The sequence below is a fragment of the Cervus elaphus genome, chromosome 5 (genome assembly GCF_910594005.1).
Source record: "Cervus elaphus chromosome 5, mCerEla1.1, whole genome shotgun sequence".
Lineage (NCBI taxonomy): Eukaryota > Metazoa > Chordata > Mammalia > Artiodactyla > Cervidae > Cervus > Cervus elaphus.
This window is the reverse complement of record NC_057819.1, coordinates 84,012,824-84,038,653: the sequence shown is the minus strand read 5'-3', so window position 1 is coordinate 84,038,653 and position 25,830 is coordinate 84,012,824. Positions and strand designations below refer to the sequence as shown.

The 25,830-nt window shown below is 36.3% G+C and overlaps 1 protein-coding gene and 1 non-coding gene across 3 annotated transcripts in view; one reads left to right on the top strand and one right to left on the bottom strand.

Annotated features, from left to right (window-relative positions):
- Positions 1-25,830, bottom strand: part of MED13 (mediator complex subunit 13) — a 94,593-nt gene that overhangs the window by 51,422 nt on the left and 17,341 nt on the right. For both annotated transcript variants that reach the window (XM_043902881.1, XM_043902883.1), the window contains exons 4-9: positions 15,931-16,076; positions 14,879-15,076; positions 13,256-13,450; positions 12,538-12,700; positions 12,236-12,346; positions 883-1,566 (exon numbers count right to left, since the gene is read on the bottom strand). In XM_043902881.1, the coding sequence (XP_043758816.1) occupies positions 883-1,566; positions 12,236-12,346; positions 12,538-12,700; positions 13,256-13,450; positions 14,879-15,076; positions 15,931-16,076 (1,497 nt within the window). The remainder of the gene's footprint in view (positions 1-882; positions 1,567-12,235; positions 12,347-12,537; positions 12,701-13,255; positions 13,451-14,878; positions 15,077-15,930; positions 16,077-25,830) is intronic.
- On the top strand, positions 21,538-21,728 carry LOC122695965. The gene has a single exon (XR_006341688.1). It is a non-coding gene; the product is annotated as a U2 spliceosomal RNA (small nuclear RNA).

Below are 25,830 nucleotides of genomic sequence, written 5' to 3'. Positions count from 1 at the left end.
AGAATATGAAAGGAATAAATCGGGGGGAAAAAAGAAAATAGACTAAAATATAATATTAAGTATAGGCCCATAAACACTTTAAGTGCTGCTTAACATTACTAGGAAACTGTAAAACATATAGTAAGACAATAATATGCCATTCTGTATGCAGCAGAATAGAAAATTAAAAGTCTCTTAATACCAAGTACTGAGGAAAATGTAGAATAGCTATTCTCAAACTCTGCTGTTTGATGAGGGTATAAACTAGTATAGTTTAGAAAGTAATTTGGCAACAACCTTTAATGCTGAATATCAATATACCCCATGGCACAGCAATTCCACTTTTTGCTATATTCTCTAGAAGAATTCTTACAAGTGTAAAAGGAAATGTGTACAAAAAAATTCACTGCTACATCTTTTGTGAAAAACTGAAAATAATCAACATGCCATCTCAAGAAAGTAGATAAATGTGTAAATTTTGGCTAATATATTCATAACAAAGAAATACCAGAAAGCAAGTGAAATTAATTAACTAGAGCCACAAGTATAAAAACATGTATAGAAGTGATAAATACCAAATTCAGGACAGTGGAAGGAAGAATAGAGGAAAAATAATAGTATACAGTAGTGCTAATTGTATGTAAAATCCTTAAGTTGGCTGATGGACCAACTTAGTTGATGGATAAATGTTATTATTTTCTCCACTTTTATGTGACTAAAATATTTCATAATAAAGAGGTCCCCTGAGGAAAAAATACAGTAGAGAAATTATCCAAAATTAATACTCAACTACTGAAAGGATTTATTATTGTAAATCCAACCCTGAAACCATTCTGGCGCCTATTAAGAACTTACATCATTTCCACCCTTAAATTTCAATTGACTATTAAAAAAAATACATACTCTGTAACTGATGTTACACTTTCCTGTCCAAAAGGTCCAACTGGATCATCCTTGAATTTATCACTTGGAAGTTGAGGTGGTAAAAACTCTAAATCTTTTTTCTTTGGGACCTTGTAATACTTCCAGGCTATAGTAGCTTCATCTTCTTCCAAGTTTACTGCTGTACCAACATATATTGTAGGTTCTACAGCTTCCTGGAATTGAGCTGGGAAAGACTGGGATAAACTGTCTATCCCATCTTCCACTGGTTTAGAAGGAATCAAGGGATCCGGTGTTGGCATTTGATAAAAATGTTGACTTTGCGGAGTTGAGGGTGTTTTAGTCACTCCTTCATCAACCACATCACAGGGGTGAGGACTAAGTGGGGGTGGTTGAGGTGAATTTGCCATTTCAGTGCCATGCATTTGAGGAGTCTTTGCTACATCATTAGTTCGGATATTTGAAAATCTCACTTGACTGTCTGGAGCAGATATCACAAGTCTTTGGCTGGCTGAATCTGTGTCCATGCCAATGTCATCGCTAACAGACACACGATGGTGAAAAGGAGTCAAGGGGCGTTTCTGTGGCTTTTCACTCTTTTCTTGCTTCTCACTGGTCTTGTGCTTCGGAAGTACTTGTTGCTGCTGACTTAGAGATGGCGCCTGTCCTTGTTGTCCAGGATTTCTAGGTTTGAGATTTTTGTGCCTGGAAAGTTAAAAGAAAGGTATATTTATAGCATAACTATTGTATCAAAGTATATAAGTTAACAGTATTAGAAATTTCAGATGTCAAAAAAAAAAAAAAAAGAAATTTCAGATGTCATTTGTTTTTCACACATAATCCTAAAATTATTTAAGTTTACATAGGAAAATTCTGTTTAGTGGCCTAAAACTAAGACCATGCAGAAAGCTTCATAAAAGTCAATTCTCTCATGCTAATATGTGATCAGATAGGCAAAGATGATTTGCCTTACATAATTTAAGTATCTCAGTATCTGAATATAGAGATAAGATTCTAGTTAAGATAAAAAGGTATAAAATGTACTCAAATGTATCCATTTAACCCTCTCCACTGAGGGAACATACTGAGATACACTTCTGTGCAGTCTAGGACCTGTGTACAGGAGCAAAAAAGCATGGAAAGTTAAAACTGCAGTTACACCGAAATGACACAAGAGAAACCCATCATTATTATGACACCAAAATCAAAGACACTGTACGAAAAGGTTTTCACAGAACAAAATTCTTTAAGGAAACACATGTACTTGGTGATCACATGGTTGTAAATATTTGTCAGAACTCAAAACTGCCCACCTGAGAAGGGTGAGTGTTACTTTATTAAAATTATACCTCAATAAATTTCACTTTAAAAATGTAAAAAAAAAAAAAAAAAAAAAAAAGAACACAGATGTAAATCAGTAACAAAAGATAAGCAATTGAGAAATTCATAAATTAAGAACACATCATAATCAAATGGGATTTGCACCATGAATGTAAGGTGTAACATTCACAAGAAAAAAAAAAAGTATTGTTCATCATATTAACAGAATAAAACAGAAAACTATATGATTATCTCAATAAATATAGAAAAAATGTGACAAAATTCAATACTTATTTATATAAAAAGATTCAACTAGCAAGTACTAGGACTTAATCCAATAAAGTTCAGTTCAGTCACTCAGTTGTATCCAACACTTTGTGACCCCGTGGACTGCAGCACGCCAGGCCTCCCTGTCCATCACCAACTTACAGAGTTTACTCAAACTCATGTCCATTGAGTCAGTGATGCCATCCAACCATCTCATCCTCTGTCATCCCCTTCTCTTCCCGCCTTCAATCTGTCCCAGAATCAGGATCTTTTCCAGTGAGTCAGTTCTTCACATCAGGTGGCCAAAGTACTGGAATTTCAGCTTCAGCATCAGTCCTTCCAATGAACACTCAGAATTGATTTCCCTTAGGATGGACTGGCTGGATCCCTGTGCTGTCTAAGGGACTCTCAAGAGTCTTCTCCAACAACATAGTTCAAAGAACCAATTCTTTGGCGCTCAGCTTTCTTTATGGTCCAGCTCTCACCTTCATACATGACCACTGGGAAAACCATAGCTTTCACTAGAACGGACCTGTTGGCCAAGTAATGTCTCTGCTTTTTAATATGCTGTCTAGGTTGGTCACAACTTTTCTTCAAAGGAGCAAGCGTCTTTTAATTTCATGGCTGCAGTCACATCTGCAGTGATCTTGGAGCCCCCCAAAATAGAGTCTGTCACTATTTCCTCTGTTTCCCCATCTATTGGCATGAAGTGATGGCACCAGATGCCATGATATTAGTTTTCTGAATGTTGAGCTTTAAGCCAACTTTTTCCACTCTTATCAAGAGGCTCTTTAGTTCTTCTTCACTTTCTACCATAAGGGTGGTGTCATCTGCATATCTGAGGTTATTGATATTTCTTCCAGCAATCTTCATTCCAGCTTGTGCTTCCTCCACCCCAGCGTTTCTCATGATGTACTCTGCATATAAGTGAAATAAGCAGGGTGACAATATACGGTCTTGACGTACTCCTTTCCCTATTTGGAACACGTCTGTTGTTCCATGTCCAGTTCTAACTGTTGCTTCTTGACCTGCAAACAGATTTCTCAGGAGGCAGGTCAGGTGGTCTGATATTCCCATCTCTTGAAGAATTTTTCACAGTTTGTTGTGACCCACACAGTCAAAGGATTTGGCATAGTCAATAAAGCAGAAGTAGAGGTATTTTAAGAACTCACTTGCTTTTTCGATGATCCAACGGATGTTGGCAATTTGATCTCTGGTTCCTCTGCCTTTTCTAAAACCAGCTTGAACATCTGGAAGTTCATGGTTCATGTACTGTTGAAGCCTGGCTTGGAGAATATTGAGTATTACTTTACTAGCATGTGAGATGAGTGCAACTGTGCGGAGTTTGAGCATTCTTTGCATTGCCTTTCTTTGGGATTGGAATGAAAACTGACCTTTTCCAGTCCTGTGGCCACTGCTGAGTTTTCCAAATTTCCTGGCATATTGAATGCAACACTTGCACAGCATCATCTTTTAGGATCTGAAATAGCTCAACTGGAATTCCATCACCTCCACCAGCTTTGCTCATAGTGATGCTTCCCAGGCGCACTTGACTTCACATTCCAGGATGTCTGGCTCTCTAAGTGAGTGATCATACTATCGTGATTATCTGGGTCATGAAGATCTTTTTTTGTATACTTCTTCTGTGTATTCTTGCCACCTCTTCTTAATATCTTCTGTTTCTGTTTGGCCCATACCATTTCTGTCCTTTATTGTGCCCATTTTTGCATGAAATGCTCCCTTGGTATCTCTAATTTTCTTGAAGAGATCTCTAGTCTTTCCCATTCTATTGTTTTCCTCTATTTCTTGGCATTAATCACTGAGGCAGGCTTTCTTATCTCTCCTTGCTATTCTTTGGAACTCTGCATTCAAATGGGTATATCTTTCCTTTTCTCCTTTGCCTTTAGCTTCTCTTCTTTTCACAGCTGTTTGTAAGTCCTCCTCAAACAACCATTTTGCCTTTTTGTATTTCTTTTTCTTAGGGATGGTCTTGATCCCTGTCTCCTGTACAATGTCACAAACCTCTGTCCATAGTTCAGGCACTCTATCAGAGCTAATCCCTTAAATCTATTTCTCACTTCCACTGTATAATCGTAAGGGATATGATTTAGGTCATACCTGAATGGTCTAGTGGTTTTCTCTACTTTCTTCATTTTAAGTCTAAATTGGCAATAAGGAGATCATGATCTGAGCCACAGTCAGCTCCCGGTCTTGTTTTTGCTGACCGTATAGAGCTTCTCCATCATTGGCTGCAAAGAACATAATCAATCTAATTTCGGTATTGACCATATGGTGATGTCCATGTGCAGAGTCGTCTCTTGTGTTGTTGGAAGAGGGTGTTTGCTATGACCAGTGCATTCTCTTGGCAAAACTCTACTAGCCTTTGCCCTGCTTCATTCTGTACTCCAAGGCCAAATTTGCCTGTTACTCCAGGTGTTTCTCGACTTAAGAGTCCCCTATAATGAAAAGGACATCTTTTTTGGGTGTTAGTTCTAGAAGATCTTGTAGGTCTTCAAGGAACTGTTCAACTTCAGCTTCTTCAGCGTTACTGGTTGGGGCATAGACTTGGATTACCGTGATACTGAATGGTTTGCCTTGGAAACAGAGATCATTCCGTCATTTTTGAGACTGCATCCAAGTACTACATTTCAGACTCTTTTGTTGACTATGATCGCTACTCCATTTCTTCTAAGGGATTCTTGCCCACAGTAGTAGATATAATGGTCATCTGAGTTAAATTCACCCATTCCAGCCCATTTTAGTTCGCTGATTCCTAAAATGTCGACGTTCACTCTTGCCATCTCCTGTTTGACCACTTCCAGTTTGCCTTGATTCATGGACCTGACATTCCAGGTTCCTATGCAATATTGCTCTTCACAGCATCGGACTTACTCCCATCACCAGTCACATCCACAACTGGGTGTTGTTTTTGCTTTGTCTCCATCTCTTCATTCTTTCTAGAGTTATTTCTCCATTGATCTCCAGTAGTATGTTAGGTACCTACTAACCTGGGGAGTTCATCTTTCAGTGTCCTATCTTTTTGCCTTTTCATGCTGTTCATGGGGTTCTCAAGGCAAGAATACTGAAGTGGTTTGCCATTCCCTTCTCCAGTGGACCATGTTTTGTCAGAACTCTCTAATCCAATAAAAAAAACATCTATTAAAAAACTCCTGGAGAAGGAAATGGCAACCCACTCCAGTATTCTTGCCTGGAGAACCCCACATGTGACCATGTGACCATGGGGTCATAAGACTCAGACATGACTTAGTGACTAAACTACAACTACTGTTAAAAAAAATAACAGTATCATACTTAATGATGAAAGACTAAATATTTCTCCCTAAGACTAGGAACAAAACAAGAATATTAGCTCTCAACATTTCAACAATTTTATTGAAAGTTTTAGCCAACTCAGTAAGTCAAGAGAAAAAAAAAGATTTCAAAAGAAGGAAAACTGTCTTTATTCACAGAACACATGATTAGAACTTTACAATGAAGGCATGAGGCTGATCACCACCTTCTCAATCTTAGCATTATTAAAAGTGGGACAACTAGGCACGTCTCTTCTGATGTGACACCACACCAAGCAACACAACACTACCTATGAGATATTCTCACCAAAAATATTAAACCTGAATCTAACTAAGCCTCTAAATCAGTAGTGCCCAAAATAATTTTCTGTGATGACGATGACAGAAATGTTCTTTATGTGGCTGCTGATTTGAAATGATACTTATGCAATGGAGGGATTAAACTTTTTAATTTTATTTAAAACCAGTACTTTAAATTTAAATAGCCACTCGTGGTTACAAACATAGCTAGCTAGTATTGGAGGGCATGGCTCTAGAGCTACCTTCCATTTTCAGAAATACAAGGAACAAAGGACAAGTTAAAATACACAACAAATTGAGAAAATTTGTAATGTGGGACATTCTACAGAACAGCTTATCTAGTTTCTCCAACCAAGTCAATGTCATAAAAGGGGGAAGAGAACTAAAAGAGAGACCTGGAAAACTTAATAATCAATTCTACATTCCTTGTTTGAATCCTGGAAGTCAAACCAAACACAAAAAAATATTTATGATACAAATCTGAATAAAGTATCAGATGATACCAATAAAATGGTATCAGATATGATAATGGAATTATGTAAGAAAATAATGACTTTTTTTGAGTTGCAAGCTAAAGTAGGAGTGAAATGAAGATGCTTAAGATATGCTTTAAAAACCTTCAGGAAGAGTGCAGCTTTGAGGACTAGACAAATAAAGCATTATATCAACAGTATTATAGAGTACTATGAACTTGAAAAAACAGAGTGGAAACTATATATGCTGACAAGGAAAGATATCTAGGATAACTGTTTTTCTAAAAAGCAAGTTAGAGAACAGTATACAGAGCATGATTCCTTTTGTGGAAATGAAAGCAAGCAGGCAGATCTACATACATACATAAGAGGGAGAACTTGTCATTTTAATTTTTATATTCATGTGCATTATTTAATTTTTTAAATAGCATTTACAATTTTTAATAAAATTATTGGCTATTAAAAAATAAACAATAATTCCTATCCAATGTTAAGAATAACCCCTTCTCTACCCATCCCCTCTTTGAATATTTTCAACAACAAGGACCATATTACCTTATGAGGAAATGCATTCCATCATCAAATAGCTCTAGTTGTTAGAAAATTATACTGAAATAGAAACTTGTCTTTTCTATGTCAGACATTCATATATATGTGTGTGTGTGTATATATATATACGCATTTTTCCTATACCGAGGTATTAGCCTTATATTGAACTCTATTTCTAAAGCTGTCCTGCCCAAGAATGGTATCCAAAGCCACACATGGCTTGTAATGTAAAACATACTTTAATTTTTAAAGACATTTATGAAAGAATGTCAACTATCTAAATTTTTTTTTTGCTTTCCAAAATACAGTTGATTTCTATAAAAGTATTTTACTCTTGTTAATTTGTACTGGGCTTATTATTTTTTTAATAAACTAAGCAGTGTTTTAAAATTTCTCTAAAATTATATAAACAGACATGTTGTTTACTCTTTTGCAACCCCATAAACTAAATAACCCACTAGGTTCCTCTGTTCATGGAATTTCCCAGGCAAGAACCCTAGAATGGGTTGCCATTTCCTTCTCCAGGAGATCTTCCCAATTCAGGGACTGAATTCACATCTCCTGTATTGTGAGGTGGACTCTTTACCACTAAGCCACCAGGGAAGCTCCATAAACAGACATAATCCATATAAATAAAAGCACATACAGAGCCTCTTTAACTTTTAAGAGTATAAATGAGTTCTGAAACCAAAAGTTTAAGAATTCATCAAGTTATACAAGGCACTAAGGAGAGAAACAATCTCTAATAATCTAAGGTGTTCCAAGTATACAAGGGATACAAAAAGTATCCTTCTGTAAGTCTAAGAAATTATTAATCTGAGCTATGTAAGAACAGCAGTGGCTCTCCAAAACTTTGGTAACATCAAATCATAGTCCCTTTCTTCTATATAGACCTTCACCTAAAAAGTCTAATCTTTAGAGACAAGTGAAGATCACACTAGAAGTCAACAAAGGGGAAATCTTTCTAAAAAAGAAGCTGTCCTGAAAGTACAATCCAACAAAATGACTCCTTTAGATTATGCTTCCTATTAACTGAAGTTCCTAGTATTTCAGTGTTAATATCTAAAATAATTGCATCATTTTCTACTTACATAGCTTGCTAAATTCTAATTTTCTTATGAACATTCCACCAGACTAAAGCCTAATAACCATAAATGTGCAATTTTTAATCTAATAACTGAAAAAAATGCCAACTAAAACAATTTTATGTTTCTCATATGTTTTATGTTTTAGTATAATGGGAAAAAAACAATTTTAAGGGCAGTTCTCAGATCAGTGAAAGCACAAAAAAAACCCAATACCTTTGTATGTAAAAAGTGGAAGTAAAACTGGTAGAGTCTTTCTGAAGTCAAAATAAAAGTATTTAAAAGGTCCCCTCACCCACAACTGTCTATCACATCAGCCACCTAATTTTATTTCCTTCTTAGCACTCATCACTCAATAATTTTAGAAGATCAAGAATTATTTTTGAAAACAAATTAATTATCTGCCCCACTCCCCTTAGCATGCAGGCTTCGTAAGAGAAGCCCTGTTCACTAATGTATCCTGAGCCCTGGACATCATCTATCATTAAGTGAGTGTTTAAAAAACAAAAAGACTTAGCAAGTAACTGATAGTCACAAAAGTGTTATTTTATTTTTAAAAAGTTAAACACAAGCTAAAAACTTTTGGAAATAACCTACTTGCCCATCAATCCCAGAATGATTAAAAACACTGTGATAGCTGTATTCAGTAGAATATCAAGAAGTTTTTTAAAACAATAAAGCAGATTCACAAGAAACTAGAATGAAGAGACTGAAGGCACATTAAGTGAAAAAATAAAGCTAAATACATCTGTATTATGTTTCTGTGTTGGGAGGAAAAACACATATACACACAAAATTACACACACACACACAAAAGAATAGTACCTAACTGGCAAGTAATTATTTCTAGTGAGAAAAGAGTAGGATATGGAAAGAGGGAGCGGTCAAGGGGTACTTCAGCTTTATTTGCATAATTTAAATTTTTTAAAATCACATATACTCATGCAAACTGCTTATATAACTATGCAACTTTTTTTTCAAATCAATTTCCAAGAGAAGGGTCCAGTCCTATCTTTCACACAGAGTTAACTTACTATAAAGAATCATTTACAAAAAAAAAAACAAAACACTTAGGAAAATGAGGTAACAGAGAAAGTAGTAACAGCAGGGAGCGTCAATCACTTCTATGACTGAAAGGACAATAAGATGATGTAGTCCCATCAGATCACAATAGTCTGGGAAGATACTAGAACCACAGCAGCAACTACCTAACGGTAACTGGGACCAGGGAAGAACCAGCTGATAAAGGGACACAGCTATTGCTGGAGCTGGCTCAAAAAAGGGGTGGGGAAATACCCTGGTTTCTTCCAAGCTTAAGATTATAACTAATCTTCTGTTAGTGCCTCCAATTAGTCAACTCCAAAAAACAAGTGAGCCTAACCAATCGTCATGCTGTACATCTTAAAATCATACAGTATCACTGTCAATTCTATCACAATAAAATTGGGAGGGGAAACCAACAAAACATGTTGAAAGCAAGGAAGTCTACGAAATGTTAATTCCCTGCAATACAAAATAGAGCAGGGAAAAGATACAGATAGATGTGATAATAAGCTGGCTGACTGGCACAGTCAGTTATCAGTGTATGCCCTACTTCCTACATTCTATGGCAGGAGAGGACTCACACACATGGTGACTCAAAGTCCACTTCAAGCCTTACTTAAGTGAAAAAGAACCAGAGTGGGGGGAGGGGCAGGGATAGAGCAGGAATCTAAAGTACAAAATGCAATAGTAAAAAAGTAAATGATTAGAAACACTATTTACTAGAGGGGTAAAATTACCAGAGTTAGTTAAATACACAGATTATATGAAATTTCACCATATGAAATCTCTGTATTCCGGAGGAATTTCTGGAAATCTGAGACAAAGTGTGTCTTTAAAAATAAAAGTTTAACTTAGAGACCAAGAATTAAAACTATGTTTACCAATGTGCACTTTGAGTGTCAATCTTTCAAAAAGAATAAAGCAAAGCCTAAAACTAAAAACTAAACTGAACTAAACTAAGCCTAAAACTAAAACAGAAGAGCTGTTCAATACAGGGAAAGAAAAGCCTAATTTCATTTAAGCATTCTATTGGTCCTAGACCAGGGATTAGCTAACTTTTTCCGTAAAGGACCAGACAGTAAATACTTTAGGCTCTAGGAGTTTTACAGTCTCTCCTGTAACTAATCAACTCTGTAAAAGCAGCCACAGTTAGTACATGGATGAACAGATGAGGTTCTGTCCCAATAAATTCTTATTTATGGATACAAAAATTTGAATTTCACATAACTTTCACAAAATATTTTCTATTTCTTTTTCAAATATTTAAAACTGAAATCATTTCAGCTCACAGGTCATACCGAACACATGAGCCAGATTTGGCCAAGAGATCAGTTTGCCAACCCCTGGTCTCAGACAAATAATGCACTGAATCCCTACATTTCAAAACTAAGTTTGATTTTTCCTTCCAAGGTGAGTATGTCTTTTAACTATTTTAAACTGTTAAACAGGAACTAATCTTATCTATATTTTTAATCCAATCTGTTGACAACAGGGGCGCATTTTTTTTGTTGTTCGCCCCCATCCCAACCTGCCCTCCCAACCTGGGGCTTCCTTGATGGCTTAGGGGGTGAAGAATCTACCTGCATGCAGTACAGGAGACACAGGTTCCAACCGTCCCTGGGTCGGAAAGATCCCCTAGAGGAGGAAATGGCAACCCACTCTAGTATTCTTGCCTGGAAAATTTCATAAAGGAACCTGGCAGACTCAGTCCATGGGATTGCAAAAGAGTCAGACAAGACTGAGCACACGGCCCACCTCCATCCCTCCTCCAGCATAGATGGATTTATTCAGGGTAAGCAGAGAACAGCAATATGGGGTCTACAAACATGGTAAGCAAAGAGTGAGTTCCCTGTATGGCAAGGGAAGGCCAACACTTTGATAGAGGAATAAAAGATGATGGGAGGGTTATAGTAAACAGAGGCCATGTTTTTTCATTGGCCTCGTCCTTGCTAGGAAAGGAGAGGAGTGTTTCTTCTTTCTGTTGTGCTCTGTGATTGTGAGAGCTCCCCCCATTCCGGCCAGAGGCAAGTTTTTAACAAAGTTGACAAATATTTTAAAAGTGTAGTCTTTAACCCAAATAAATCTATATAAATATAAATTTAATCTATGCAAAAACACATCAGAACACTTGAGGGGGTGTCACTGTACTCAAAGCCAATATAAGAAAAACCCTGACCCTAACCTGCATGCCTCCTTCCCTCCGGCTCACAACCATGACAAGAAGAGGTGGCTGGTCAACTATTCATTCACAAGTCCTGGTTAGAGGTGTCAGTGCCATTATTTGTTTGCTCATCTGCAAAAGCATATGATCTACCTTTAATCTGTAGACTAAAATAATAAACTCTTGGCAATACAATCTGCATGCCTGTGATAAACAAACCTCATCAAAGTCCCTAAAGAATTCCAAGTACATTCATTCTTCTACTGACCTTTCAATCAATACAGTCTATTAAAAAGCTTGCATTTTACAGCTTTGGTCCCTTGTAGAATCTTATTTTCTGAATTTTAGTTCAGCATTTCACCTACAGCTTGACCAAAGGGATGTTATAAGAAACTGCTGCACAAACCCCAATATTGTATTTACTATAAAAAAGATTGAGAAAAATTTTATCTAGTATATCATGCATCATCTTTTTTATGAGGACCCTTGGGAGAAATTTCTCAAGCACAGTGCCATTTATGAACACTTTTCTCAAGAGACTTGTGTTCCTCTTACCTTATAGATACTGTATATTCCATAATTCAGTATAAAATTCTTTTAGGCTGTGAATTCAAGCTTTCGCAGTCCAGTTCTGGTAACTGTAAGAATCTATGACATAGGTTTGTATGTACTTCTATAATTAGCTCCATATTACTGAATTTTTATTTTCCTCAGTTTTTTTTCTTTTGGGAAAAATCCTGACACTGTGTTTATATATTTTTAACTCAAACAAAGTAGGGCGTAAGTATGCAATGGCATAAGAAACTACCACACACATATATGTTCTAACTAACACCATTCAACCGGGGGAAAAAAAATACTTACCTCAAACAGCTGCAATTTGTTCTTTGTGTGGCTTCAACAAAATCCCAGGATGCTACTTTATCAGCTGTCTCTTCTTCACATAGACCACCTGATGAAGCCGAATACTTCCTCCTAAGATTTGAAATTATATAATCTTTAGAATTCATAAAAATTTTTTAAATTTGAATTAAGCATTAACATTGAAGTTTTAAATCAATTTTTTTGTATTAAAATCTTATGAATGAGCACTTACACTTTCAAATCTCTTATCTACAAGTAACTACCAACATGCAATTTTTAAACTTGAAGATGAAAATACATACTTGTTCTGTGCTCTGTTCATATTACATTCTTGCCAAACTCTATCCACCACATGATTTGCTAGTTTTCTGGGTATCTTCCCACCATGATGGCTAGTACTATCTGAGCTGAAGCCATCAGATACTGAAGAAAATTTGATCCACTTCTGGGCAGACTGAGGATCAACTGAAAACAAAAAACAAATTGATTGTAGGAGAATAAAGGCAGGTTTAAAAGAGTATTACTTTGTTTTCTGTTTCTTTGATTTCTCATACAACTTGCTCTAGCTATCTGGTAAGCCTACTTACATTTTAAGTAAAAAAGCAGGTCACTTTACTTAAAATACAGAAAGCAAAAAAATTTGAACAGGAGATGGGAACTGATGGTAGTATCATATTAATGTTAATTTCCTGACTTGGAAGACTAAATGGCTGTCATACAGAAGAGAGTCCTTAATTTGGGGAAACAGACTTAGTGCTTAGGCGTAATGAGGCATCATGTCTGCAGCTTGTTCTCAAATGGTTCAGAAAAAGACCCATGATAAGGAATGTATGCATAGAGAGAGGGTGATGTAGCAAATATTAACAATTTGGGAATCTGAATGAGTAGAGCTTTTTATACTGTACTTGGCAAACACTTCAGTAAGTGTGAAATTATTTCAAAATAATTATTTTTCAGTGTTTATTATATTTAAGAGAACAGATTTACCACTAGAGCTAATGAAACAGATTAGTACAACACCTGTTTGGACTTCCTCAGGAGATGTAGGTGGTGTAAGAGTAACCGAAGACATAGCAGGATCTCTTGTGGAAGCAGGCACTTGGTGGACACCCAAGCAAGAAGCTGAACAGTGAGAGGATCCCACAGAGCTAGGAGTAGGAATGTCTGACTGAGGGACTAGAACAAAGCATGCTGGGTAGATCATTCGGACACCAGCTAAAAGGGGGGGAAAAGAGGAAAATCAATTACCTTTGGGTTTGTAGTAGGATTTGTTTCACTCAAAAGTGCAATAATGGAAAAGCAGATACTAAATGATTACATTTGTTAAAATAAAAATACATTAAATATAAAATAAAAATACATTTAGTGTATTTTTATAAATATACACTCTTTCTGGTAAAATGTTTTTCTGAAAGAAACCACAAGAAGCTGTGGTAGTGGTCACCTTTCGAGAGAGAGACTTAGAAGAAAGCAGCTTTCTCGTTTCACTTTTGGATTTTCTAACCATGAATGTGTATTACTTAAAAAAAAACTTTATTTGCCAATTTGATCAAATTTATTTTAAAACTTTAACAAAGGTAACTGGCACTAGAATTACGGACCTTATATTTTCTTCTTTATATATCTCTATCTGAAAAGTCTAATACATGTTATCGTGTTTTCTTCCTATTTCTGATGCAACTACTCTGGTGATATATTTACTGAAACTGAATATTGATACTCCTTTGATTAAAAAAATAAAGAAGGTAATCTTCATATAACATTACCATATGAATCCATTAAATACAGTGTTGCAAACTCTAATCCCAATCATCTGCTCAACCATATATTCCCCACACTTTCCACATCTCTCTAAGGTGGAGTATACATTTGCACTCATTGTTAAATTGGATGTGCAACTTGCTCTGGAATCTCCATGCATGTGTCAAATGCCACAACCCAGCAAGAACTTTAGATGCACTTGCAGGATCACTGCAGCCTCTCCTACTTTACGTCCTCTGCCTTCAGATTAGCATGTCTCAAATATAGTTTACCTTGTTATAACTTAGGTACCTGAGGAGGAAGATGCATGTAATACAGCCTACCTAGGCAGAACTGACCTGGACAGAGCTAATCAGCCACAAGGTCTTTAGGTATACATTAGGCTCTGATGACCTTTCAAGTCATCAGAGGCTACAGTTTTACCAAACGTTAAGATACTGCATCACACAGGCTGTCAACTTTCTCACCTCCAAATATTACTCAGTCACAGTTATTTTCTTCTCACCTTTAGCATGCTTCCCTCTAGGTGGGTTATAGTTCCCTTCCCCAATGACTGACTTGGCCATATGACTAGTTTTTACCTAATGAAATGGGAGGAGATGCAACATACATCATATCCTAGCAGAAGATTAAATATACTTAATATGCTTAGGCTCAGTTCCTATTATTCCTCTGTTCTTTTAAGAATATTATGTCCCAGATACTGGATATTCCTTGAACCTAGGTTGCAGAATGAAAAGGTACAAGAAAGTAAAACCAAATGTTTGATGTTAAAAAGCCACTAAGGTATTAAAGAGTTGTATTATTCAGCTAAATCTAACTAATATATATAGTCACACATTTCCCACTTAGGATTAATACTCAGAATCCCAGAATCCCTACCAACAAGAACTTCTACTGCAGCTAAAGAATCATCTTCCCAATCCATATCTTCCTGTTTTTCTTCAGACATCTCCTTCAAACAAGATGAGATTGGATAGAACTGTTTCCATTCACCAATCAATTTTTTTGTAGCTGAATCGGACATCTTGAATGCCTGTCCTGTGAGAGTGCCATTTAGTCCAAATGGGCTTAAGATAACTAGAAACCCAAAACAGACATTAAGTAAGTAACTAAAGACAATTATACCAAATAAGATGACACTGAATAGTATGGCAAATAATCATGCAATTCAAACAAAGAAAAGTAAACCCATAATGATCAATTCCAGAGAAAATGAATTTACTGTATTTCATTAAGTGAAGATAAAGTATAACACTGAGTTTATCATAAAAACTTAAGATTCTGTCTACCCAAAAATCTCAGATGGATAGTTTCAACGTAAACTGTGAATATTTGTATATCCTTCGATTTCTCTTGGCCTTTCCACTAAGAAAAAGCAATTTAAGGAAAAACAACATATAAGTCCTTATTATATACTGCCATATAAATTTTAAAAGAGCAAATAGTAAGCTTGGAACTAAAACAAGAACACAATGCCTTACAAAGAACACACTTGTCTAAGAACTCACAGTCCTTACAAACAAATCATATTTTTCTTTAAAATCATCAATCTTACAAAATTATTTCCTCTAGAGTTCAACCACTTTCATGGTATGAATTATATCAAAAGTCCGATGTACCTACATTAAACATGGCTTATGTGAACTGATAAAAAAGATAACCTTGAATATATATAACATGTATACCATCTATAGCCTATTTAAAAGAACACTTTAAAATATGCTAACATTCATGTACAAGAACTTTTAAAAATAATATTTGCATTAAGAATTAATTTAATTGACTTAATACTCTAATGGGAAAGAAGTAAACTACATCAGAATAATCATTAGGCTAAAGATTGGGGGAAGTCTCATTAATCTCTACCAATAAGATTTGTTTCTTGAAACAACAATAAAAAATCAAGCAACTATGCCAATAAAGTAATCTACCTTGAAATGGGCTATTAGACTGTTGAGCAAGGGTGATATGTTCTTCACTAAGAAGGTATACAGGTTGATGTTGATTAATTTCCACACTGGTACAAACATTGCTGTCTCCATGCAAGAAAAAGGTGAAAGAGCAGGACAAGTGTTCACTAATAAAGAAGAAAAAGTAGTATTTTAGTAATGATTTATAGCCAAAAACAAAGTCAATTTGCTTTTCTTTTTTAAGAAGTTACACCACAAAAATGTACATTCTCTTTAACCCAGAAATTCTACCTTATCATCTAAAGGGAAAAAAAGAAATCACAGATGTAAGCAAAGATTTAGCTATAAAAAATGTTCTTCACAGCACTGTTTATAATAGGAAAAGCTGCAAAGAAAGGAACCAGTTAAACAAGTTAGGTACACCCACACATAATGATGACACAGCCACCAAAATAAATAAAGGAGGGGGAGTGGGTTTGATGGGAAAGGTAATAGTACAGTTTAGCATAGTTTCAAAAAAAACCTATGTGTACAACAGAATTAAAAATGATCTAATGTTTTATTTCCCGTCTAGTAAAAAATAAATACAAACATATTTTATCATATTATTTCTGAAACTCAGCTGAACACAATCAGGCAGCTAATGTGCTGCCCTCCCCCATCCCCAATGAATAGTTATTTTAAAGCAATGGTGAGCGTTATAATTGAAGGTATTCTAGAATCAAAGTTACAAGCAAAATAGAACATCTTAGGAAATTTACATATGACTGGGTATACAGATTGGAAAATAAAAGTTCCCAAGAGGAAAGCAGATATATCCTTAAGATAAAATTTAGAGAAGTCGAGTGGCCCAGGAAAGAATGAGATTATACACTAAGAAGAATCTACTCACCTTATTCCTTCTCCAAACATTTATCCTAAAAATCTTAAAGAACCAATTCTTTAAGTTATAACCATTAATAAGCTTGAAATCTATTGCATACATCTATAAACCCCTTGAATTTTTTCTGGATGAGACAAGGGCATAATTTAAGTTACAGCAAAAGTAATTACTGTATTTTCCCCATCCCAGTAGCTTTTGCTGTTAAATTATTTCCAGAGTAATTTTGAATTTACACAAAAGTTACAAACATAGAAAGTCCCCATATACCCTTCACTCAGTTATCCCTAACATCTTATATAACCATGCTTCGTTGGTCAAACAAGTAATTAACACTGGCACATCACTACAAGAAACTCCAGTTTTTCATTTGTTCACCAGAATTTTCCACTAATGTCCTTTTTCTGTTCCAGAATCAAATCCAAGATATCACAATGCATTTACCCAATTATTTTTTTGCTTCAGTTGAGACATAAGTGATAACTTTCTATAGGAAATAAAATTATTTACATTATTTAAAAATAAATTAAGCTCATTTCTTCTGATTAAAAACCTAAGTCCTTTGGAGTAACTATGGTTGAGTAATTACAAAGACTATAGACATCTCCTTATATTCAGATATAAATGCACTATATATTAAACAACCAAGTGAAGACAAGTGTTACTCCTTTTATTCAAAAAGTGTTTTGTAGCAAAGCACATGACACTATGTTAATCTCAATCATTTAATTACAGCTATGCTAAGTGCTATAACAAAAATTATGTACAGATACTAACAGACTGTCTTAACAAGACCTAAATAATGAAAATAAACTTAGATACATACATTTTATATATATATAATTCCTAAGGGAAAAAGAATCACACTTGGTAACGCCATTAAAGTTATTACGTCCTATGATACTTTTCATCAGCCTATCCCCCCATACCTCTTATTTCTCCAATTTCATTTCTTACTTATCTTTCTCGAATACTTCCCCTTTCTCCCTCAATTGACCTCTCTGCTGTTCCTTAAACACATCAGGCCTTCGTACCTACTGTTACTCCATCTGGAACACTCTAGATAGCTATATTCACCTTCATCAACCTTTCTCAGGTTTTTAAACACCTAAGCGAGGTCTTCACTGATCACCCTCCTTTAAATTGTTCTTCTGGGATTTGTTTTGGTTTAAGAAATAATCAAAATCTAACTTATTACACAGTTTATTTCTTATAGTCACCAAGAATGTAAGCTCTACTGGAGAAGGAATCTGTTTCATTTGTACAATGTTGTATCCCTGTATTGATAGAATAGGTCCTTGGCACACAATACTAAATACTGTAGAATAAAATCCACATTTGATCTTTTTTTCCCCTAACCATACTCCTTTTCTTATCAAATCTACAGAGTTGTTCAAGCCAGATATATAAATCATCTCAAATTTTTTCCTTTTCCCCAAACTTCCTACTTTCAACTAGTCCATCACTAATTCCTACTGATTCTAGTTCTTAATTTTTTTTGTTCTTTGTCTTTTTAAGGTCTGAGTAGTTGTTAGAATCTCTAATTTACCTTTCTTTACAACACTGCCAGCGATCTAAAAATTAATTCTAATCATGCAACTGGGAGGCTCAAAATCAATTGTTTCTCAATGCTTCAGGACTAAGTCAAAAAACTCCTAAAACCTTAGCACAGCATTTTAGATCCTTCCACAATCTGACCCTTGCACTAAACTCTCTAGACAGAGATCACTTAATCCACCAAGAATTACCCCTTTGTTTAGATACCTCACATAGGGAGAATTATACAATATTTGCCTTTTGTGACTGGCTTCTTTCACTTAGCATAATGTCCTCAAGGTTCATCCATAGTGTAGCACATGACAGGATTTCTTCCAGGATAAACAATAATTCGTTGTATGTATGTAACATATTTTGCTTAGCCATCACCCATCAAAAGATATTTGGGTTGGTATATCTCTTGGCTATTAAGAATAATGCTGCTATGAACATGGATGTGCAAAATGTCTTCAAAATCCTGCTTTCAATTATTCTGCATACACACTCAAAAAAAGGTCTGCTGGATCATATGGTATTTTGTTTTCAATTTTTGGAGCAATCTCCGTAACATTTTCCATGGTGACTGTACTATTTTACAATCTCACTAACCATGCACAAGGGTTCTAATTTCTCTGTCCTTAGTAACATTTGCTATTCTTTATTTCAATAGTAGCCACCCTGATATGATTTTGGGCTTTCCTTGTGGCTCAGCTCGTAAAGAATCTTTCTGCAATGTGGGAGACCTGGGCTCAATCCCTAGGTTGGGAAGATCCCCTGAAGAGAAAGGCTACCCACTCCAATATTCTGGCCTGGAGAATTCCATGGACGACAATCCATGGGGTCACAAAGAGTCGGACACAACTGAGTGACTTTCACGTTTTTATTTATATTTCTCCAATTAGCGATACCGAGTAATTTTTTTTAAGATTTATTTATTATATTTTTGGCTGTGCTGGGTCTTTGTTGCTGCACATGGGCTTTTTCTAGTTTCAGCAAAAGGAGGCTACTCTCTAGGTGTGGTGTATAGGCTTTTTATTGCAGTGGCTTCCCTTGTTGCGGAGCACGGACTCTAAGTGTGCAGATTTCAGTAGTTGCAGCTCACGGACTTAGCTGCCTCACAGCATGTGGGTTCCTCTCAGAGCAGGGACAGAACCAGGCCCTCTGCATTGGCAGGCAGACTCTGGATCACCAGCAAAGTCCTGAACATCTTGTCTTATGCTTATTGACCATTTGTATATATTCTTTGAAGAAATATCTATTGAAGTATTTTTCCCATTTTTTAATTGGGTTATTTGATATTTTGTAGAGTTGTAGTAGTTCTTTATAATGCTGGCTATTAACACCTTAGCAGATACATGATTGCAAATATTCTCTTCCAATCCTTAATGCACAAAGAAATTTAGGTTGGATATAGTCCCATTTGTCTATTTTTGCTTTTGTTGCCTATGTTTTTGCGCCATAACCATAATATCACTGCCAAATCCAGTGACATGAAGCTTTTCCACTACATTTTTTTCCTTGGAGCTTTATAGTTTTAGGTCTTACATTTAGGTTTTTAATCTGTTTTAAGTTATTTTTTGTATACAGTATAAGATAAGGGTCCAAGTTCATTCTTTTATATGTGGATACTTGTTTTCCCAACACCATTTTTTGAAGAGAATGTCCCTTCCCCACTGAGTGGTCCTGGCACACTTGTCAAAGGTCAACTGAACATATTCACAAGAGTTTATCTCTGAACTTTCTGCTCTCTCCCATTGGTTTACCTGTCTGTCTTTATGCCAGTACCATACTGTTTTGATTACTGTAGCTCTGTAATGTTTTGCTCATTTTCCCTTTATCCAGACTTTGTAGTTCTTCCTATTAGGGGTGAAATACACTTCTCCAACCCTTGAATCAGGCTCGCTTTGTGACTTGCTTTGGCCAAGCAGAAGGTTGAAGAATACTTATATATTTCACATATAATTTAGCTTGCCCTCTGGTACTTCTGTCATCACAAGAATATGCCCTGACTGGTTCACTGGTCTAAAGAGGGATGAGAATCATACAAAATACACCTCTACCCACACTACGGTTTACAGTGACTAGACTGACTAATCCCTAGCTGATCTGTAGGTACATTAGTGAGAACATGTAACTGTTTTAAATCCCTATGTTTTGGGGCGGTTTATTGCACAGCCATATCTGATATAAAAACTGGCACCAAAGGTGAGGCACTACCATAACAAAAACCTAAACATGTGGCATTCAGTTTTGGGATCACAGAATTGGTAGCAAAGAATACAAACACTGAAAAGCAGTCAGGAAAATGGTAACCTATGTTAATATAACAGATAAATACTTCACAGAACCTTTGCCTGAAATAATCCGGAATGCAGAAAACATGCCTAAGTGAACTCACTGCAGGGCTGGAAAATAAGTTTCTCAACAAAGCAATAGTGTGGACTACGTTACAGCACAGCTCAAGAAAAATACCAAATCAAGAGTGTGAATCTCAGTGGTTAAGAATCTGTCTTCCAATACAGGGAATGAGGGTTCAATCCTTGGTCGGGGAAATAAATCCCATGTGCCACAGGGCACCTAATCCTGTGCACCGCAACTTGAGGGTCCCTGTGCCACAAGAGAAGCCCTTGTGCCGCAAAAAAGACCCAGCATAGTTTAAAAAAGTGTGCAAAATCTCAGACCCCCTTGGTAATACCAAACATTACTCTTAATACCAGCTGAAACATTAGGATTTTTAAAACAGATTTTTTAATGCAATGAATTGAAACACAATTAGAATATACTTCAATTAAAAAAAAACACATTAGAATGACAGTTCAGGTCCTCTATGCCTATGGAGACAAGGCTAACTTGAATAAATGTGAAACTACTGGCTTGCTAAAAAATAATTTTGGCTTTTTTAGTTAATTATCATTGAGCAAAATGTGCATCTCTTTTTCTGAAAGTGGGACTACTAAAATCAACTTGTTAAAAATTCAATACCTTTGTGAAATAACAAAATTATTTTTCCTACTCCTAAATTAACCACTTATAACAGTTTTATTGAAGAAATCTTTACCACCTTCCTTTTAAAACTCAGTGATATTTGTAAAGCAATTATCCTTCAATTAAAAAAATAAATTTAAAATTTTTAAAAAAGTGATAAAAAAGGTGCTGGCAAACCATTAAGGACACGAGCCACATGACCTGGTGTGTAATAATAAATGCTCAGCATCGCTTCTCGGCCTTTTGGCTAAGATCAAGTGTAGTATTTGTTCTTATCAGTTTAATATCTGATACGTCCTCTATCCGAGGACAATATATTAAATGGATTTTTGGAATTAGGAGTTGGAATAGGAGCTTGCTCCGTCCACTCCACGCATCGACCTGGTATTGCAGTACTTCCAGGAACGGTGCACCTCCCTTTGGGGGGGGGGGGGGGGGATAATAAATGCTCAGCAAAACTTACTGTGTTGAAGGTCTACATGGTAATGGCTTCTTTCTATGTACTTTGTTGTAGTCAAATCTCAACTTTTTCTTTCTTACTGTCTTTTAATTATTATCTAGGCCCTACTTCTCTTTAATTATCTTTCTAAAGCTATTTTTATTAGATTTAATTCAAATGTAAAAATTTGTACTAGGAAAACATACTGAAATGAGATCATGTTGGAACTCTTTTCTCTTTAATCATATGTTTTCATATCTAGAAAGATAAAAAAAAAACTCTTAGAAGGGTTGCTTTCTGGAACAGGGTATTGATGGAAAAGGAGACTTTTACTAATTAATTAATTCAGCAAATATTTATAAAGCACACATTATGTGTCAGACACCATGCAAAGTGTTGGCTATGCAGAGGTGACCAAGATGGACAGAGTCCCTGTCTTCAAGAATTTTACAACCTAGTGGAAGAGGCAGGCCTTTTATGTGCACATACATAAACACACATACATATACATGTGTTCATACACATACATATTTATTTACTTAAAAGACTGTAATGAATGATACAAAAGAAAAGGATGCTAAGAGAGAATTCACTAGAGGGAACTAATTTAATTTGGATGGAAGGCGGTTTAGGGAGAGTGATGTTTGTGCTGAAATTTGAAAGATGCATCAGTTTACAGGGCAAGAAATAGAGGAAAGCATTCCAGGCAGAGGAATCAGCAATGCAAAAGCCCTGGGGCAGGAAGGATTTTGGCTTACTGGAAGAACTGAAGGAAGACCAATAGCAACTGGAGTACAGATAGGAGCAAAAAACTGGGATTAAGATGGAGAGGAACAAGCAGGTCAGAATATACACAACGAGGCAGTCTGAATTTTGTTCTAAAGTGCAAGGGGAAATTATTGAAGGATTTTCAATCAGAAGAATGATAGTATCTGATTTTTTTTGTTTTTACTTGAAGACCTCATTATTAGAGAGGAGAATCCATAGGATATGTGTGCATGCGTACATGCTCAGTCACTAAGTCCAACTCCTTGCAATGCCATGTACTGTAGCCCTTGAGGCTCCTCTGTCCACAGAATTTTCCTAGCAAGAATACTGGAGTGGGTTGCCATTTCCTCCTCTAAGGGATCTTCCCAACCCAGGGGATGAACCTGTCTCTCTTGTGTCTCCTGCATTGGCAGGCAGATTCTTTACCACTGAGCCACCAGGACCTACAGCAATAATGGCCCAGGTGAGAGTCATGTGGTGACTTGGAATATAGGGTAGTGACAGTAGAAATGGAAAGAACATCTGGAATGTGTTTGGGAATTTGGTGATGGATTATATACGGGAACCAGGAGGTCCCTAGAATTAAAGCAGTTATCTGATGACATGAGCCTCAGGGTAGAGCATATAGAAGTCTAGAGAAGGAACAGGTTTGGGGTAAAGATCAAGAAATCAGTTTTTGACAAAGTAGCTTTTATGATGTGGTGGAGGCTTGGGTTTATATTATATATCTGGGGATTATCAGGGTGTGGATGGTATTTACATTTTTGTGAATGAATGTGATTATCTAGAGAGGGAATGTTGAACAGAGCCCAAGAACTGGCCCTGCCGCTGCTGCTAAGTCGCTTCAGTCATGTCCGACTCTGTGCGACCCCATAGACGGCAGCCCACCAGGCTCCACTGTCCCTGGGATTCTTCAGGCAAGAACACTGGAGTGTTGCCATTTCCTTCTCCAATGCATGAAAGTGAAAAGTGGAAGTGAAGTCGCTCAGTCATGTCCCACTCTTCACAACCCCATGGACTGCAGCCTACCAGGCTCCTCCATCCACGGGATTTTCCAGGCAAGAGTACTGGAGTGGGTTGCCATTGCCTTCTCCGAGAAACTGGCCCTAGGGAGCTCTAAAAACTGCAGCTTTAGTATAATAGAAGACACTCACAGAAGGGACCAAGAAAGAACAGCCTGAGTGTCAGAAGACGACATTGAGGAGAACGGGTGTTGTGAAAGCAAAAAGCGTTTCAGTAAGAATTAGGCCCATTCTTGTACAGCTGGGGTATACGCTTGTGCATGTGTGCCTGCTCATTTGCTTTAGTTATGTCCAACCCTTTGTGACCCCAGGGAGTGTAGCCCACCAGGTTCCTCTGTCCATGGGATTCTCCAGGCAAGAATACTGGAGTGGGTAGCCATGTCCTTCTCCAGGGAACATTAGGATTTTTTAAAAATTACTCACAAGCTGCCATACAATTTCCTCAAAGAATGTATCTAAACAAATATATGCAACCAATCTCCTTACTAGATGTGGGAATGCTTATGAAGCCATATTTACACTTTTCTTTTGAGTGACCTCTTTTCTGACAGAATTATTCTATAACTTTTAAGGCTAAGGTACAGAAAGTATATATACACAACATCATTTTTAAATAGTATTTTTATCTTAGCAAGCCAACAGTGTTCTGAGAGGGTTATGCCCATTATACATCGCTTGTTGTTTAGGTACTAAGCTGTGTCTGACTCTTACAATGCTGTGGACTGTAGCCCTCCAGGCTCCTCTGTCTGTGGGATTTCCCAGGCAAGAATACTGGACTGGGTTGCATCTCCTTCACAAAGGGATCTTTCCAACCCAGGGATCGAATCTGCCTCTCCCAAATGGCAAGTGGCTTCTTTACCACTGAGCAATCTGGGACCCCAATTTTATGTACTGACATAAAACAAGCAGAAATCAACTTTCAAAGCATCTATCTTCTCCAAAGAGCGGATAACAGAAAACACGTGGTGAAAAAAAAATTAAGAAAATTTCATATTAAACTAGTTAGAATGAATATATATTTTTTTAACATTATAACTCTTTAAAATTTTTTCAGAAAACATTAAAAGATAAATTTTGCCAACAAAAAACTAAGAATTTAAAGGGGAATAACTAAAAACACACTATGTACCACTACAATATTGTAATTAGCCTCCAACTAACAAAAATAAATGAAAAAATGAAAAAATAAAAATAAATGCTAATCATTGCCAAAAAAATAAAAAATAAAAATAAATAAAACACTCTATGTCAAGGGAAACATTTTACTAAGGAAGTGACTCAAGTAATAATAATCTACACATAGGTAAACTGCAGTTTGATCAAGTTTAAGGTAAACATGCTATACCGATCATCACGAATGCCGTGTGCTTAATCAGTAATCCAACAGCAGATTCCAAAATCTAAATTGCAAACACTTTCAAGAACGTCTGCAAGTTTAAGCAACAACCTAAAACAGTGTATTGTTCTTTATTTTTAATGTTTATCTGGCTGCCTGGGGTCTCAGTGGCAGCACGCAGGATCTTCGCTGACATCATCTGGGATCCTTAGTGGTGGCACATGGGGCTCAGCAGCTGTGGGGCACAGGCTCAGCTGCCCCGTGGCATGTGGAATCTTTCAGACCAGAGTTCAAACCTGTGTCCCCTGCACTGCAAGGCAGATTCTTAACCAGTGGACCACCAGGGAAGTTCACAGTCTTTAACGACAAAGAGGCTTGGAGACCTGTATTTTATATCCTCATATTTAATCAATGAACTATAGTTCTTAAAACTACAGCTTTCAACCGTTTCATTTCATACATAAAATATTAAAAGAAAATAAAAAAAATAAAAAATAAAAGAAAATAAACTCTCCGCTCCTACTCTCTGTACTACCCTACTTAGCAGCAAGCTCTCAATTCCAGTTGCCTATTTTAGGAAAAACATCACACCATATACTGCTAGCATATGTTTCCTATACAGACTGATCTAATTGTAATAGAAAATGGTTTAAAATAAACCCAGTTTGTGCATGTATAGGAGGAAAAAAACTAAACATTCTAAATATGGGATAAATTCTCTGAAATTCTTACACAAGTATACCTTGCTTTACTGTGCTTCACAGACAACTGCGGGCTTTACCAATTGAAGGTGTGTGGCAACCTGGCACTGAGCAAGTCTGTTGGCACCATTTTTTCAACAGCATATGTTCACATCGTGTCTGTGTGTCACATTTTGGTAATTTTCACATTTCAAACTTTTTCATAATTATTATACTTGGTATGGTGATCCATGGTAAGTGATCTTTGATGTTAC